We start from the raw sequence: 18,420 nt of genomic DNA, 5'->3' as shown, positions 1-18,420 counted from the left end.
GCTAGTTCAACTTGCAAATCTCTCATGTTCTGTTGTTACCACCTTGCTGGCAAACAACAACTCCAATTCAAAGTAAATTTAGTACTTCCATATTCTACCTTGAGATTAATTTTCTTGCAGGCATTTACAGTTGAACAGAGAAATGCAATAGAATTTAAAAAAAAGCTACAGGCTGACAAACAACCGATGTGCAAAAGAAGACAAACTGTGCAAATAAAAAAAAAAATTCCTTAGAGACCTCAAAATTAAGTCTGTAGGTTGTGGAATCTATTCAGTGTTGAGGTGAGTGACGTTATCCACTCTGGTTCAGAAGCCTGATGATTGATCAGTAATAACTGTTCCTGAACCTGATGGACCTAAAACTGTTGTACCTCCTTCCTGATGGCAACAGTGAGAAGATGATGGGGGTTCTTGATAACAAATGCTGCTTTCTTGTGGCAGTGCTCCTTGTAGATGTGCTCAATAGTGGGAGGGCTTTTCCGACGATGGACTGGACACACTATGTAGGCTTCTCCATTCAAAGGCATTCATGTTTCTATAGCAGGCAAATAGTCAGGATACTCAGAATAATTCTATGGTGTTCTGCCATTTTAAATATCAATGGCCAAGGAAAGGACTTTTAAGGATAAATTAGCAATTACATGAAGCAGGCACAGTGCTAACACAAGAATGAAACGTGAAAAAAATGCATTTAGTTACATACTAGCCTTCACCAATTAACATCCACAGCTTTTTAAATATCTCAAATTTCCTTTTGCTTTTGACTCACATGGGACCGTCTGTACTTGGCTTTAGTGATAAACTTGGAAGACTAGCCTCCAAAAGTTCGTTAAACTTTGTATTTCCGACATTCTTGGCCAACTGCAACATAAACACATCAAGACTTATTTTTTACAGAATTCTTCCAACACAACCATAGAGTCATAAAACACTACAACACAGAAACAGTGCTTTGGCCCATCTTGTCCGTGCCAATTATTAATCTGCCTAGTAAATTTCAGAAATAATATGTTATTTAGTATTCAAGATTACTGTCTGTGTTTTTAATTTGGTAAAACTGAATCGACTAAAAAAAAAACACTGAATTGTCTTAAATATATTAGTGAGCTCACATAATTTGAAGCTCACCATTACTGACTGAAAATTTCTTGCATATTCTGTACTTAATTTCTTAACTCAATTTCTGTACTCAAGGCAAGGCAACACACTGCCTCAGCTGAGGCTCGAACTAGCGACCTTCAGATCACTAGACCGATGCCTTAACCACTTGGCCACACGCCAACACATGAGAACAGAGGAATGGATGAGGACAAAAGGAATTCTATCCTTGTTAAGACAGCAGGAAGATGACGTGAGCGTAGATGTTGGGGAATTGGAGGAGATGCGGGTGAGGGCAACATCAATGGTGAAGGAAGGAAAACCCCGTTCTTTGAAGAGGAGGACATCTCTAATATCCTAAAAGGGAAAGGCACGTTCTGGGAACAAATGTGGCAGAAACAAGGAACTGAGAAAAGGAGATAGCATTTTTATCGGAGACAGTGGGAAGAGGTATAGTTAAGATAGCCATGGGAATTGGTAGATTTGTAAAAGATATTGGTAGACAGTTTGTCTCCAGAAGGGAGACAAGGAGATCAAGAAAGAAGAGAGAGGTAACAGAAATGGACCAGGTGAACTTAAAAGCAGGGTGGAAGTTGGAGACAAAGTTGATGAAATTGACGAGCTCAGCTTGGGTGCATGAAATATCAATGTGGCACAGAAAAATTTAGGGAGTATTTACTGAGAAGGCGTAGACCATGGACTGTTTCATGTAACCAATGAAAAGGCAGGCATAGCTGAGGCCCATGTGAGTACCCACGGCTAGTCCTTGAGTTTTGAAAGGGGGAGGAGCTGAAGGAGAAATTGTTGAGACCAGGCCTACTGACAGAGGAGCGTGGTGGTGGAGGGGAACTGGATGGTCCTTTATTGAGAAAAGAACAGACAGCTTTAAGATCTTCTCGTTGGGGATAGAAGTGAATAGGGACTGGACACACATGGTGAAAATGAGGCAGTCAAAACCAGAGAATTGAAAGTTGTTGAGGTAAAAGATCTGTTGTGATCTAAATGAATGATGGAGTCACGGCGGGTTGTGTTGCCTACTCATTTGTCTTTCTAACGTTTGAAATTGAGTTGTAAAGGTACTCAATGAAAAATCAAATGCACAGAGTTAGGTCACAGATCAGTGAAGAGCAGAATAGGCTCAAACAGCCAACAACTTACCTTTACTTCTGTGTTCGTCCCTATAAATATCAGGGGCATGGTGGTTGTTTAAAAGAACACCTTTCCCTTTTAACAAAAGAATTCTAAAAGAGGGTATTAAATAAAAAAACAGGAAGAATCTCACCAGGAGTTCCGAGGTTCCTAGCTTGTCCAGTGAGAGAGATTGTATTCGAGAGTAATGCACACCCATCTCCCGATGAATTCCAGAACATTCTATACAAATCAGGATTCCGAGATTGGTAGAAAGCCAAGTTGGATCTGCGAGGACATTAGCAGAAAATAAATATATTTAACTATCAGAAATGCTCACTAAAGCATAATAAAATTCAAATGACATAAGTGAATCACAATGTGCTGTGAGAGAGGCTGCAAAACAGTCAACATTTACATTAATAATGCTTTCATATGGTCAAGCCAAAAGAAAAATCTATCGAGTTCCAAATAATGTGCCCACCTTTATATAATTGCACATTTTAGCAATTGGTAAACTCCCAATGCATTAATTTTGAGCAGTGAAGGTAATTTTTGAACTGAATTTGAATAAATTATTTTGCTTACTTCCAAGAATGCTAAAGCGCACTTAAGACTTTATATTTCTCTCAGTTGAATGGTTTTAATAAGTGTCCAGTCATAATATCACAGATGGTTGTTTCATTCTGTTTGCTCTTCAACCAGGTATGAATTCCAAATGCCTGAATTTGAGGTGCTTCTTGTACCAAGAAGGAGTACTACCACAGTAATTCTAATATGAGTTTCACAACTTGTTAAATTGGGATTGTTTTTAATTGATTAATTTTCACTCCTTGCTGGTATGTTACTTACCAATCAATGTAGTCTAATTTTGTTGAATAAACACTGTTGTGCATCTTCTAAGACAGGGATTGCCAACCAGGGATCCACAGACCTCTTGTTTTATGGTATTGGTCCATGGCATAAAAAAGGTTGGGAATGCCTTTTCTAAGACAATTTTTTAAAGTATTTAACATTTCTATAAAAACACAGGGCTGAATTAAGCAGGTTTTATTTCAGTAATGCACAAGATGGTGTACCATTGGCAAGTTCACCACTTCCCTAAATTCAACAGGGGTGAGCGAAATTTACTGGAATACTGCGGCCCAAAATAATCCCAAAAGCTCTAGGCATGAGTTACACTGTTTTGACCTGGAGGAGAACACGAGGTGAAAGGTTGGTAAACATCCATTAAATTTAGGACTTCCTCATATTATGCCCTTATTTCTAAAGCACAGTTTGAGAGTTCTGATGAAAGTTCACCAGCCTGAAACATTAACTGGTTTTCTCTCCAAAAACGGTGCTTGACCTGCTGAATATCTGTCACTTTACGTTCTTAATTTGGAGCCATTTCATTCACCCTATTGTCTTACCTAGTGCTCCACAATCACAGCACTCGCTATTCCCAGGCATATGCTGGATATCTTCAATGATGGCTTTGGTTAGGTCTTCAATACTACTCTCCGCACTATTGTGCTCTTCATGGAAAGCCATATTTAGAGCTTCTTGCTTGCAGTTTGTTAAAACAGAAATCCACCTTGATTAAAATGAAGGGTAATAATATATTAAGTTCATTTCTAGAGCCCTATCACGCACAGCAGATACTTTTTGCGGCCACTTTATGAGGTAACACATGTATATCTGCTCATTAACGCAAATATCTAACCAATATGACGGGATGCTGAATTACCTCTATGAACTGTGCTTTTGAAAAGAGAGGGAGAGATGAAGACTGTTCACAGGGTGTTGATACTCCTCAAGGACAATCACCTGCTTGTGCATTTCTTACACAGAGAGAGGAAGGAGGAGTTATTTGAGTGACAGTTGATGCTCAGCATGGGAAGATAAAATAGGAGGTCAGATGATAGACCTCAGGCACATGTTTTGGATACTGAATGAGCTTGGTTTGTCCGCAGAAAAAGTGGGTTTTTGGAGGATTGATCATGCAGATTGATCAGTCGCTCTTGTAGTGAAAAGGAAAGGGGTTGACTGGTGGAGAGTTGTCCATGTGCCCACCCTCGCCTGGGTGATAGCTCCACCACAGAAAACCGGTCCCCATTGTTGAAGTCACAGTTGGTGACTTTTAAAGGATTTCAAAGGACAATGAGAAGATCAACGGTGTCAGCTCACCTGAAGACTCAAATCTCTCCCTCTCTCTCCATCTCTACTCAACTAAATACCACGAACTGAACTGAACTGAACTTTACTCATCATCATAAGACTGTATCTTTTTACCCCTAGGCTTAAAGAAGCTTGGTTTTTCATACATATATTTCTACACTTACTGATATACTTACTTATATATATAGTCATTGCTAACCTGTTTGATTTATCTACATTTATATTACTGTATTGCGTATTTACTAATGAATATTACTAGTTAATAGCAATACTGGACTCCAAAGTGTTTTCCATCTCTGCTGGCTCTTTATTCTCGTCACGGGGTATGTGACACCAGCATGCAGATATGGTCAAGAGGTTCAGTTGTTGTTCAGACCAAACGTCAGAATGGGGAAGAAATGTGATGCAAATGACTTTGATCATGGAATGATAGTTGGTGCCAGACAGGGTGGTTTAAATATCTTAGAAATTGCTGATCTCCTGGGATTTTGACGTACAACAGTCTCTAGAGTTTACAGAGAATGGTGTGAAAAACAAAAAAAAAAATCCAGTGAGTGTAAGTTCTGTGGGTGAAAATGCCTTGTTAATGAGAGAGGTAAAGGAGATTGGCCAGACTGATTTAAACTGACAGGAAGGTGATAATAACTCAAATAACCACGCGTTACAATAGTGGTGCGCGTGGATGGGCAACAGCAGCAGAAGACCACACCAGGTTCCACTCCTGAACCTAATAAAGTGATTATTGAGTCTATCTACCCTTATTAGATCTCTCAAAATGCTTCACCTCAGAGAATTAAAGTAATCTGCCACTGCCCTGCTTAACTTCCCTGCTGATCAATTAAAAGGTGGGCAGAGAAAAAGCAGAAGGAATTTGATCCTGATAAAAGTTATTACATAATGATACAGGTTAAAGAGATTAGCTTTATTTGTCACATGCACATTGAAACATACAGAGAAACGTGTTCTTTGTGTCATTGATCAACATAGTCTGAGGATATACTTGAGGCAGTCCACAAGTGTCACCACGCTTCCTATGCCAACATAGCAAGCCCACAACTTACTAACGCTAACCCATCTTTAGGATGTGGTAGGAAACCTGTGGAAACCCACGCGGTCATGGGGAACATATAAATTCTTTACAAACAGCAACATGAATTGAACCCTGATTGCTAATCACAGGCACTGTAAAGTGTTACGCTAAATGCTACACTACTGTCCAGCCCACACTACGCTGTACAAAACCATATATATAATAATTATAAAGTTTTAAAAAAAAAGTATACGTAGATCTAGGAGATGTAAGATGAGAGATCAAATTTTAATAACATACTTACAGATGGTAGTATCTGATTGCAAATTTGGAGAATTCTATGTGTGAGACAAATGACAGTGTCATAACTCTGGTTGAGTTTCTTTCCTATTGACAGTGTTATCAGTTATTTACTGGAGTATAAAAGGTTGCTAATTTGCAAGCAGCAGCTTTCTTGCTGCATCAAAACAGGAGATGATGATCATTACTATATGTAGTTAAGACTGAGTGTGACAGCTAAAAGACGGGGAAGTGACACTGGAAGTACATGTGTTACTGACACTCACTAATAAAACTCTCACCAGTGCTCATTAGCAAAACCCATTTGATTCAATTCCTTCAGCTTTGATCCAGATACATACAACAGAAGAATATCAGAGTAGAGAGTAAAGTAGCTATTCTAATTATGAAGATCGTATTTAATTGAGCATGGCATAAGAACATTAGACATAGGGGCAGAATTAGGCCATTCAGCCCATGAAGTCTGCTCTGCCATTCCGTCATTTATTATCCATTCAACCCTATCTTCTGCCTTTTCCCCATAATTTTTGATGCCCTGACAGGTACAGGAGGTTTCTAATAAAGTGACCACTGAGCATATTTTCGTGGTCTTTTCCTGCTGTAACCCATTCACTTCAAGGTTCAACAGGTTGTGCATTTAGAGATGCTTTTCTGCACACAACTATTGTAGAAGAAGAATAGCTCTTAACTCAGCAGTGGAGTTATCAGGGCACCGTCATGAGGGTGTTTCCATAGCAAGCTATTCTTGTTTTTTTTTTACGAGGCCGAGTTGCTAGCTCGACGCCAACCCGACTTGGATTTGAACTTGGGAACCTTCGCTCCGGAGTCCGGCGCTGATATTATTGTGCCACCAAGCAGGACCACTATTGTAACTTACGGTTATTTGAGTTACTGTTGCCTGCCAGCTTGAACCAGTCTGATCATTCTCCTCTGACTTCTCTCATTATCAATGTATTTTTGCCCACAGAACTGTTGGTCACTGGATGTTCTTTTGTTTTTCACACCATTCTGTGTGAACTCTAGAGACTGTTGTGTGTAAAAATCCTAGAAGATCAGCAGTTTCTGAGATACTCAAACCATCCCGCCTGTCACCAATAATCATTCCATGGCCAAAGTCACTTCCATCACATTTCTTCCCCATTCTGATGTTTGGTCTGAACAACATCTGAACATCTTGACCATCTCTGAATGCTTTTAAGCATCGAGTTGCTGCCACATGATTGGCTGATTAGATGTTGCATTAACATGCAGGTGTACAGGTGTACCTAATAAAGTGGCCACTGAGTGTACATGTAACCATATACTACCTTGAGATTCATTGTCTTGTAGGCATTCACAGTGCAGCAGAGAACTGCATAGAATTAATGAAAAACTGCCCACAAAATTTATTATAAAAAGCAAATAATAAATAAATAAAATTGAGAACGAGTTGTAGAATCCTTGAAAGTGAGTCCATAGGTTGTGAAACCAGTTCAGAGTTGTGGTGAGTGAAGTTATCCAAGCTAACTAAGATCAGTTATCACAGACCCATAATATGACTTTGGTTGATGACTTTGCTCAAGCTGAATGATTAATGATTTCCCCAATATACAGTACTATGCAAGAGTCTTAGGCACATATAAAAGAATGCTGTTAACCGAAGATGCTTTCAAAAATAATGAAATGAGAAGCCTGTAAATATAAAAAAAAACTATAACGAGCAGTAAACAGTAAAAATCTAAATCATATCATATTTGGTGTGACCACCCCTTGCCTTTAAAAGTGCATTTTAGACACACTGTTGCACAGCTTTATAAGTAATTCGGCTGGTAGGTTGTTGCAAGCATCTTGGAGAGCTTGCTATACTTCTTCTGCAGACTTTGGCTATCTCGCTTACTTCTGTCTCTCCAGCCTCGATGATGTTGAGGTCAGGGCTCTGTGGAGCCTATACCATCTGTTGCAGAAATCCTTGTTCTTATTTTCACTGAAAACAGTTCTTTATAATCTTGGCGATCTGTATGGAGTCTTTGTCCTGCTGCAGAATGCAGTTGGGACCAATCAGACGCCTTGCATGATGGATGAGAATCTGCTGTACTTCTCAGCATTGAGGATTTCATTAATTCTGACCAGATCACCAACTCCATTTGCAGAAATGCAGCCCCAAACTTGCAGGGAACCTCTGCTGCGTTTCACTGTTGGCTGCAGACTCTCATCCATGTAATGCTCTCTAGCTCTTCTACGGACAAACTGTCCCGTTTGAGTCCATTCTATGTAAGACCATAAAAAATAGGAAAAGAAATAGGCTATTTGGCCCACAAATTCTTCTTCACCATTTGATCATGGCTGATTTATTTTCCTGTTCAAACCCATTCTCCTGCCTTTTTCCCATAACCTTTGATGTCTTTACTAATCGTGAACCTATCAACCTCTGCTTTAAATACAGCCAATGATTTGGCCTTCACAGTTGCCACTTCACTTGGCAACGAATTCCTCAGATTCACCACCCTCTGACTAAAGAAATTCATCCTCATCTCTGTTCTAAATGGATGTCCATCTATTCCGATGCTGTGCCCTCTGGATAAGTTACAACTAATTCAAAAAGACAAAGGTGTTCCTTAACCTTCTGCAGGGCTGCAATTACCATTCCTTCCTCCATGAACATGTTGGCAGCAACAATGACTACAAGCTGAATTGTTATGGGTCATTTAAACACTGTGCAAGCAGTACCAAATGTTAAATTTTTATGAACTACAGATCAGTTTATAAAGATATGTTTAGCCAGACTCTCAGATTATGAAATCATTTGTCTCTTCAGACTGAGAACTTTCTAACACTCTCAACAATTTGTTATCCGCATCTGTTAATGCATAACTGCTCAGCTCTCTACTTACGCCATACAGTCCAGCTCATCATCTGCCAGGAAATGATAAGTGCGGTTATCTAAAAGCAAAAGGAAAACTGAGTAAGATATAACAATTATATCATGGAATTCATTCTCCTTCAAATCTATAGCCATATATTAGATCTCAAGCAGAATAAAATCAAGAACACATAATTCCAACTTGCATTATAATGATAGACACCAGAAATTCTGCAGATGCTGGAAATCCAGAGTAACACACACAAAATGATGGAGAAACTCAGCAGGTCAGGTAGCATTTATGGTAAGTAATAAAATATCGACATTTCGGGCTGAGACCCTTCAGCAGGATTCAAGTGTTGCATAATAATGATTTGCTATTCACTTGGTTGGGGGACACAAGTGAGAAAATGGGTTCAGAACTTTCTACAACAGATTTGCTTATTTCAATGGCTTGTATCTGCACAGAACCTTTAACATGCAGGAATGCACGTAGGTGCAGGGAGGTTAAGATGCAACATTATAAAACATTCAATAGGCTACAGTTCCATTCACCACAACTTTCTACAGGGGCACAATTGAGAGCATCCTGATTGGCTGGTGTGGGTACTGTACCTCCCTTAATCGCAGGACTCTGCAGAGAGTGGTACGGACAGCCCAGCGCATCTGTAGATGTGAACTTCCCACTATTCAGGACATTTACAAAGACAGGTGTGTTAAAAGGGCTTGTACGATCATTGGGGACTCGAGTCCCTCCAACTACAATCTATTCCGGCAGCTACCATTCGGGAAACGGTACCGTAGCATAAAAGCCAGGACAACAGGCTCCAGGATAGTTCCTTCCACCAGGCCATCAGACTAATTAACTCATGCTGATTTAAGTGTATTCTATGTTACATTGACTGTTCTATTTATTATAAATTACTATGATTGCACATTACACATTTAGATGGAGACGTAATGGAAAGATTTTTTACTCCTCATGTATATGAAGGATGTAAGAAATAAAGTCAATTCAATTCAATTCAAATTCACAGTGTAGGATGGATTGCATTGAGAGGATTCAGAAGATATTCACTGGGAAGGATTAGCATTAGTATATTGTCACATGCACTGAGATACAGTGAAAACAATAGATTTGTGTGCCATCCATACAGATCATTTAAAATAAAACACATGTACTTTAAGGAAGTACATGGGGAAAGCAGTAAAAGAATGCAGTATATAGTGTTATGGTTACAGTTCTTGAGAAAGTACAGTACAAGTAGACTATAAAGTGCAATGGCCGTAATGAGGTAGATTGTGATGTCAAGAGTTCAACGTACAAGAGACTCATTTAAGAGTATTATAACAGTGGGATAGAAACTGTCCTTGAGCTTGGCAAAGAGTATGCAGATCTGGGGTGAGATTATGATGACTGCTTTACTGAGGCATTGAGAAGTGTAGACAGAGTCCACGGAGGGGAAGTTTGTTTTTGTGATTGACTGGGCTGAGTTCACAACTCTGGAATTTCTTGTGGTCTTGAACAGAACAGCTATGATATCAAGCTGTGATAGATCCAGATAGGATGCTTTCAAAGGTGCATCTACAAAAATCAGTGGGGTTCAATTAAATTGAGCTTAACTGCATGTTAAATTTCATAGAAACACAGAAAACCTACAACACAATACAGGCCCTTCGGCCCACAATGCTGGATCAAACATGTACTTACTTTAGAAATTACCTTCCGTTACCTATAGTTCTCTATTTTTTGAAACGCTATGTACCTATCCAGAAGTCTCTTAAAAAATCCTATTGTATCCGCCTCCACCACCGTCGCTGGCAGCCCATTCCACACACTCACCACTCTCTGCATAAGAAACTTACAGCTGACATCTCCTCTGTACCTAATTCCAAATACCTTAAAACTGTGCCTTCTCATGTTAGTCATTTCAGCCTTGGAAAAAAGCCTCTGACTATCCACACATTCAATGCCTCTCATCATCTTATACACCTCTGTCAGGTCACCTCTCATCCTCCGATGCTCCAAGGAGAAAAGGCCAAGTTCACTCAACCTATTCTCATAAGGCATGCTCACCAATCCAGGCAACATCTTTGTAAATCTCCTCTGCACCATTTCTATAGCTTCCACATCCTTCCTGTAGTGAGGTGACCAGAACTGAGCACAGTACTCCAAATAGGGTCTGACCAGGGTCCTATATAGCTGCAACATTACCTCTCGGCTCTTGAACTCAATCGCACGGTTGATGACGGCCAATGCACCGTATTTCCTTAACCTTCTAAGGAAGTAAAGGCGCTGGCGTGCTTTCTTATCTATAGTATCTATGTGGATGCACCAGAACAAGCTATTGGTGATGTTTACACACAAGAAACTTGAATTTTGCACTCTTCCACCCAACCTATCTTATTTTTCCAGCAGAGTGGTTGTTTATGTCAAAATTCTGTTTCTAGATTTCAATTTGGCACTCAACACCATTGTCCTACAGACCTTGGTGACCGAACCCCTCCTCCCCGGTCTAAATACACCACTGCACAACTGGGTGTTGGCCTTCCTAACCAACAGACCTCAGATAGTCAGGATGTACAACTGCATCTACCTCCCCATCATCCTCAACATGGATATCCCCCAGGTCTGTATGCTGAGCCCATTGCTCTGCTCACACATGAATGCATGGCCAAACACCTGAGCTATCAATAGTTACATTGTTAAGTTTGCTGAAGACATGACAATGGTGGGGCTCATTACCAAAACTGGCCTGCAGACAGGAGGTGGAAGAGCTTGATGCCTGGCGCCAGGCAAATAACGTCTTCTGTAACGTTAACAAGATAAAGGAGATGGTTATCAACTTCAGCAGAACTCATATCACTCACACCGACCTTTACATTGGTGATATAGCAGTGGAAACTGCAAGCAGTTTCAAACTCCTGGGAGTGCACGTCACACACAACCTGTCATGGTTCCAGAACATATCCTACACAGTCAAGAAAGGTCACCAATGCTTCTACTTTCTGAGGAGACTGGAGACAGCTGGACTTTAAACATCCATACTCATCTCATTCTACAGATGCTTAAAAGCGAGTATCCTAAAAAATTTGCATCACTGCTTGGTACAGAAACTGCACTGCCATGACAAGGAAAGCTCAAAACTGCCCAAAGTATCACTGGCACCAGCCTACCTGCTATCAAGGACATATATACAGAAAGGTGCCAGGAAAGGGCCAGTAACATAATGAAGGATCCCATACACCCTGCTCATGGACTGTTTTCCCCACTCCCATCAGAGAGGAGGTTAAGAGGCATCCATGTCAGGACCACCAGACTCAAAACTAGTTACTTTCCCCAAGCAGTAAGACTGATCAACACCACCCACGAACTCCACCACTACTTTAATATTTCCCGTCAGTCACTTTATATACAGCATAGCATTACTTTATGGATATACAATCAATGTATATAAGCTATCTTATGTACTGTATTTATATTTATTGTGTGCGCTTTTATTAGTACTACTGTGTTCTTTATCTTTAATTGTGCTGCATCAGATCCAGAAAAACAATTATTTTATTCTCCTTAAACCTGTGACAGGAAATTACATTAAACAATTTTGAATCTTGAGAATGGAAAAAATGTGCCAAATTACCACACCACTATATTTCAAAGTTAAGTTATCTCTCTTTGAAAATGATGTGCTCTATGTTAAATTACTGAATGTCCATTTAGACCATAACATATAGGAGCAGAATAAAGCCATTTGGCCCATTGAGTCTGCTCCGCCATTTCATCATGGCTGATCCAATTTTTGTCTTAGCCCCAATCTATGCTTTCTCCCCATATCCCTTCATTCCCCAACTAATCAAGAACCTATCAACCTCTGCCTTAAATATACCCAATGACTTGACCTCCACAGCTGCCTGTGGCAACAAAATCCAGATTCCCCACTGTCTGGCTAAATAAATTCTTTCTCATCTCTATTCTAAAAGGATGCCCCTCTATTCTGAGGCTGTGTCTTCTGGTCTTAGAGCCCCCCACCTTAACAAACATCCTCTCCACATCCACTCTATTGAGGCCTTTCAACATTTGATTAGTTTCATTGAGGTCACCCCTCATTCTTGTGAATTCCAGTGAGTACAGGCCCAGAGCCATCAAATGCTCTTCATATGATAAGCCTTTCAATCCCAGAATCATTTTCATGACCCTTCTTTGAACACACTCCAATCTTAGCACATCCCTTCTTCTATAAGTGACCCAAAACTGTTCACAACACTTCAACTGAATCCTCTCCAGTGTTTTATAATGTTCCAACATTACATCCTTGCTTTTGCATTTACAACTGAGTATTCCATGATATGACCACCTGCTTTTTTTTTTAAAAAAAAGGAGAAATCCTTTATTTTTGCAAACAATGGCATTAATAACACCTAGTAAACATGCTTCTTGAAATTAGTATGCAGAATCAAGTATCTCAAGTTCACAGATATGGCAATGAAATATCCATCTCCCTGATTATTGTGGCAAACAAGTTATTTGATTTTAACTCTGGGCAGTGAATCCAACAAGAAAAATAATGACTGAGAACACTACTCCAGAAGGGTATCATTATAGAGTACTCCTGTATGTAGAAACCCCAGTACTGTAAACTATAAACCAGCTGCTAATCACAAATAAGTTATATTAATCAACATAATTCATAGAGTGATGATGACAAAATAACCAAACATTCAACAAGGGACAAAAAATTGAAATAATCAATCATACGTGAAATGAGGTCAAAACATTTTTTATCTTCTAAACTCGGCTTCACTTGACATGTCAGGAGGTTGAGCTTCGCTGGCTGTCGATTTGGCTGGGTGAAAGGGAAATTAATGAAAGGAGTTTAAGATGATGCATTCTTCTCTTTCATCAGCAAAATACAAAACCAGAGAAAACATTTTAACCAGTTGCTTATTACTGAACACAACATGGATCATAAAATTATAACTTGTATATAACTTTTAAAAAATAAAATCAAAATTATCAACAAATATGAATTCAGTGGCCACTTTATTAGGTTCACCTGCCTGTTAATGCAAATATCTAATCAGCCAATCATGTGGCAGTAGCTCAATGCATAAAATCATACAGACATGGTCAAAAGGTTCAGTTGTTGTTCAGCCCAAACATCAGAATGCTTAAGAAATGTGATCTAAGCGACTTTGATTGTGGAATGATTGCTGGTGCTAAATGGGGTGGTTTGAGGATCTCAAAACTCCTGACCTTCAAGGATTTTCATGCATAATAGTCTCTAGAGTTTACAGAGAATGGTAGGAGAATTAAAAATAACATTCAGTGAGCGGCAGTTCTGTGGGTGAAAACTCTCTTGCTGAGAGAGGCCAGAGGAGAATAGCCTGACAGATTCAGGCACAGAAAGGTGACACTAACTCAAATAACCACATGTTACAACAGTGGTGTGCAGAAGAGCATCTCCGACTGCACGACACATCGAACCTTGAAGTGGATGGGTTACAGCAGCAGAAGATCACAAACCTACTTCCTGTACCTCATATGGTGGCCACTGAATGTAATAATAAAATAAATTCTAAGAAACAAAATATAAATTATAAAAGTATAATCACAATATATATTTGCTAGTTCAAAAGCTATGCATTATTGTACACCAAGGATGTAGGATGTACAATAAGATATACATTACTGTGCAAAAGTCTTGGACACATCTATGTAGCTAAAGTACCTAAGACTTTTGCACAATACTGTATATTATGGCTTTCCAGTTAGCAAATAACACTCAATACTATTGAGCTAATACAAAGCTAATGTACTCTTATTCCTTTCTACCAACCACATTCATATTTAACCAATATACACTAGCTATATATATGTGCCGAAGACTTTTGCACAGTACTATAGACCTGTTGTCATTGCAAGTGGAAGAGTTATAGTTAGGGTTGAGTAAAGTATTCTTAATTTGATTTGGTTAGGGTTATACAATAGATACGTGAGGTTAAAGAACAAAGCTACTCTTATCTACCCTACATTTCTAGTTTTAATGGTTATGTATTTACTGTGATTTTGCCCCAAACCAAATATTATCATCCAAACAGTTTTTGACAGAAGAGAGTAAAGAATAATTATTCATAATTATCAACAGCGACTTCACAGTAAGACACTGATCTACTTCAACTAAATTCACATGACTATAGGGACAGTTTTAGTTTTACATGTGTACTGGAAATTGGAGTAATGAAAATACTAATTTACTCACATATCTATGAATTTAAACCAGAATCGCAGGGGTTGGGAACCGAACTGAAGAGACGGAGGAAGGGGCGATTGGCTCACAAATCGAGAAAGCTTGTAGACAGTGTAAGAGGGAGGATACGCAGATGATAGATAAGGGTTATGCTCAGACTGATGGTTTGAGATCTGTCTATTTTAATGCAAGAACAAAGCAGATAAGCTTTGACATAGAGAGGAAAAGGGAGGAGGTTCTGAAGAGAGATTTCTGGGAGTTAGGAAGGAAGCTGAGAAGCAGGGCCTCCAGGGTCGTAATCTCGGGATTTCTACCAGTGCCATGTGCTAGCGAGGGCAAGAACAGTAGGATCAGGCAGATGAATGCATGACTGAGAGACTGGTGCAGAGGGTAGGGCTTCAGATTCTTGAAACATTGGGATCTCTTCTGGGGGAAGTATGACCTGTTCAAAAAGGACAGGTTACACCTGAACCCGAAGGGGATTAGTATCCTGGCGGGAAGGTTTAATAGAGCTGTTAGGGAGGGTTTAAAATAATTTGGCAGGGGGATGGGAACTGGAATGATAGAGCGGAGGAGGGGGAAAACAGAAATAAATCTAAGATAGTGATCAGTAAAGATGTCAGGAAGGACAGGCAGGTGATGGGGCAAATTTGCAGCCATTGGGAAGAGTTGTAGTGCAATAAAGTTGCAGTGCAATCAAAGCAAAAATTACCAAATACTGGTCTTAAGGTGTTATACTTAAATGCACGCAGCATAAGAAATAAGGTGGACGATCTTGTCGTACAGCTACAGATTGCCAGGCAGCCATCACTGAGACGAAGCTAAAGGATGCATGTCTCTGGGAGCTGAACGTCCAAGGATACACGGTGTATTGAAAGGATAGGGAGGTAGGCAGAGGGAGTGCTGTGGCTTTATTGGTAAGAAATGATATTAAATCATTAGAAAGAGGTGACATAGGATTGGAAGGTGCAGAATCTTTATGGGTTGAGCTAAGAAATCGCAGGGGTAAAAGGACCCTGACGGCAGTTATATACAGGCCTCCAAACAGCCGTAGTGATGTGGAATACAAATTACACAGGAAATATAAAAGGCTTGTCAGAAGGGCAGTGTTATGATAATTGTGGGGGATTTTAACAAACGAGTGGATCGGGAAAATCAGGTCGGCACTGGATCTCAAGAGAGAGAATTTGTAGAATGTCTGCGAGATGGTTTTTCAGAACAGCTTGTTGTTGAGCCCACTAGGGGATCAGCTGTACTGGATTGGGTGTTGTGTTAGAGAGATTGAGGTGAAGGAACCCTTGGGGGACAGTGATCATAACATAATTGAGTTCGCTCTGAAGTTTGAGAAAGAGAAGCCGAAATCCGATGTGTCGGTATTTCAGTGGAGTAAAGGAAATTACAGTGGCATGAGACAGGAACTAGCCAGAGTTGACTGGAAAGGGACACTAGCGGGAAGGACGGCAGAGCAGCAGTGGCTGGAGTTTATGCGAGAAGTGAGGAAGGTGCAAGACAGATATATTCCAAAAAAGAAGAAATTTTCGCATGGAAAAAGGATGCAACCGTGGCTGACAAGAGAAGTCAAAGCCAAAGATAAAACAAAGGAGAGGGCATACAAGGAAGCAAAAATTAGTGGGAAGACAGAGGACTGGGAAAATTTTAAAAGCTTACAAAAGGAAACTAAGAAGGTCGTTAAGAAGGAAAAGATTAACTATGAAAGGAAGCTAGCAAATAATATCAAAGAGGATACTAAAAGCTTTTTCAAGTATATAAAGAGTAAAAGACAGGTGAGAGTAGATATAGGACCGATAGAAAATGATGCTGGAGAAATTGTAATGGGATATAAGGAGATGGCAGAGGAACTGAACGAGTATTTTGCACCAGTCTTCACTGAGGAAGACATCAGCAGTATACCGGACACTCAAGGGTGTCAGGGAAGAGAAGTGTGCGCAGTCACAATTACGACGGAGAAAATACTCAGGAAGCTGAATAGTCTAAAGGTAGGTAAATCTCCTGGACCAGATGGAATGCACCCGCGTGTTCCGAAAGAAGTAGCTGTGGAGATTGTGGAGGCATTAGCAATGATCTTTTAAAAGTCAATAGAGTCTGGCATGGTTCCGGAGGACCGGAAGATTGCAAATGTCACTCCGCTATTTAAGAAGGGGGCAAGGAAGCAAAAAGGAAATTATAGACCTGTTAGCTTGACATCGGTAGTTGGGAAGTTGTTGGAGTCGATTGTCAAGGATGAGGTTACGAAGTACCTGGAGGCATATGACAAGATAGGCAGAACTCAGCATGGTTTCCTTAAAGGAAAATCCTGCCTGACAAACCTATTGCAATTTTTTGAGGAAATGTACAAGTAAGCTAGACAAGGGAGATGCAGTGGATGTTGTATATTTGGATTTTCAGAAGGCCTTGGACAAGGTGCCACAGATGAGGCTGCTTAATAAGAGCCCATGGAATTACGGGAAAGTTACATACGTGAATACAGCGTTGGCTGATTGGCAGGAAACAGAGAGTGGGAATAAAGGGACCCTATTCTGGTTGGCTGCCATTTACCAGTGGTGTTCCACAGGGGTCTGTGTTGGGGTCACTTCTTTTTACGTGTACATCAACGATTTGGATTATGGAATAAGTGGCTTTGTGGCTAAGTTTGCTGATGATACAAAGATAGGTAGTGTTGAGGAAACAGAGAGTCTGCAGGGAGACTTGGATAGATTGGGAGAATGGGCAAAGAAGTGGCAAATGAAATACAATGTTGGAAAGCGTATGGTTATGCACTTTGGCAGAAGAAATAAACGGGCAGACTATTATTTAAATGGGGAGAGAATTCAAAGTTCTGAGATGCAACGGGACTTAAGGTTAACCTCCAGGTTGAGTCGGTGGTGAAGAAGGCGAATGCAATGTTGGCAATCATTTTTTGAGGAATAGAGTATAGGAGCAGGGATGTAATGTTGAGGCTCTATAAGGCGCTGGTAAGACCTCACTTGGAGTACTGTGGGCAGTTTTGGGCTCCTTATTTAAGAAAGGATGTGCTGACGTTGGAGAGGGTACAGAGAAGATTCACTAGAATGATTCCGGGAATGAGAGGGTTAACATATGAGGAACGTTTGTCCGCTCTTGGACTGTATTCCTTGGAGTTTAGAAGAATGAGGGGAGACCTCATAGAAACATTTCGAATGTTAAAAGGCATGGACAGAGTGGATGTGGCAAAATTGTTTCCCATGATGGGGGAGTCTAGTACGAGAGGGCATGACTTAAGGATTGAAGGGCGCCCATTCAGAACAGAGATGCGAAAACATTTCTTTTTGCCAGAGGGTGGTGAATTCTTGGAATTTGTTGCCACAGGTGGCAGTGGAGGCCAAGTCATTGGGTATATTTAAGGCAGAGATTGATAGGCATCTGAGTAGCCAGGGCATCAAAGGTTATGGTGAGAAGGTGGGGGAGTGGGACTAAATGGGAGAATGGGTCAGCTCGTTATAAAATGTCGGAGCAGACTCGATGCGCCGAATGAATGACTTCTGTTCCTTTGTCTTATCGTCTAAGCTTACAGCATGGATTAGTACTTGGAGCTAATGGAGTTTCTTGTGGCCATTACAGAAACGTGGATGGCTCAGGGC

The 18,420-nt window shown here is 40.2% G+C and overlaps 1 protein-coding gene across 1 annotated transcript in view; it reads right to left on the bottom strand.

The window, feature by feature from the left end:
• Positions 1 to 18,420, bottom strand: part of LOC140188153 (arf-GAP with SH3 domain, ANK repeat and PH domain-containing protein 1-like) — a 185,484-nt gene that overhangs the window by 43,539 nt on the left and 123,525 nt on the right. The window contains exons 12-16 of the mRNA XM_072244143.1: positions 13,312 to 13,399; positions 8,587 to 8,635; positions 3,639 to 3,802; positions 2,381 to 2,514; positions 770 to 861 (exon numbers count right to left, since the gene is read on the bottom strand). Coding sequence (XP_072100244.1) covers positions 770 to 861; positions 2,381 to 2,514; positions 3,639 to 3,802; positions 8,587 to 8,635; positions 13,312 to 13,399 — 527 coding nt within the window. The remainder of the gene's footprint in view (positions 1 to 769; positions 862 to 2,380; positions 2,515 to 3,638; positions 3,803 to 8,586; positions 8,636 to 13,311; positions 13,400 to 18,420) is intronic.

This window comes from Mobula birostris, chromosome 2, assembly GCF_030028105.1.
Source record: "Mobula birostris isolate sMobBir1 chromosome 2, sMobBir1.hap1, whole genome shotgun sequence".
NCBI classification, from domain to species: domain Eukaryota; kingdom Metazoa; phylum Chordata; class Chondrichthyes; order Myliobatiformes; family Myliobatidae; genus Mobula; species Mobula birostris.
Note: the sequence above shows the minus strand (reverse complement) of the source record. Positions and strands in the feature narration are given on the sequence as shown.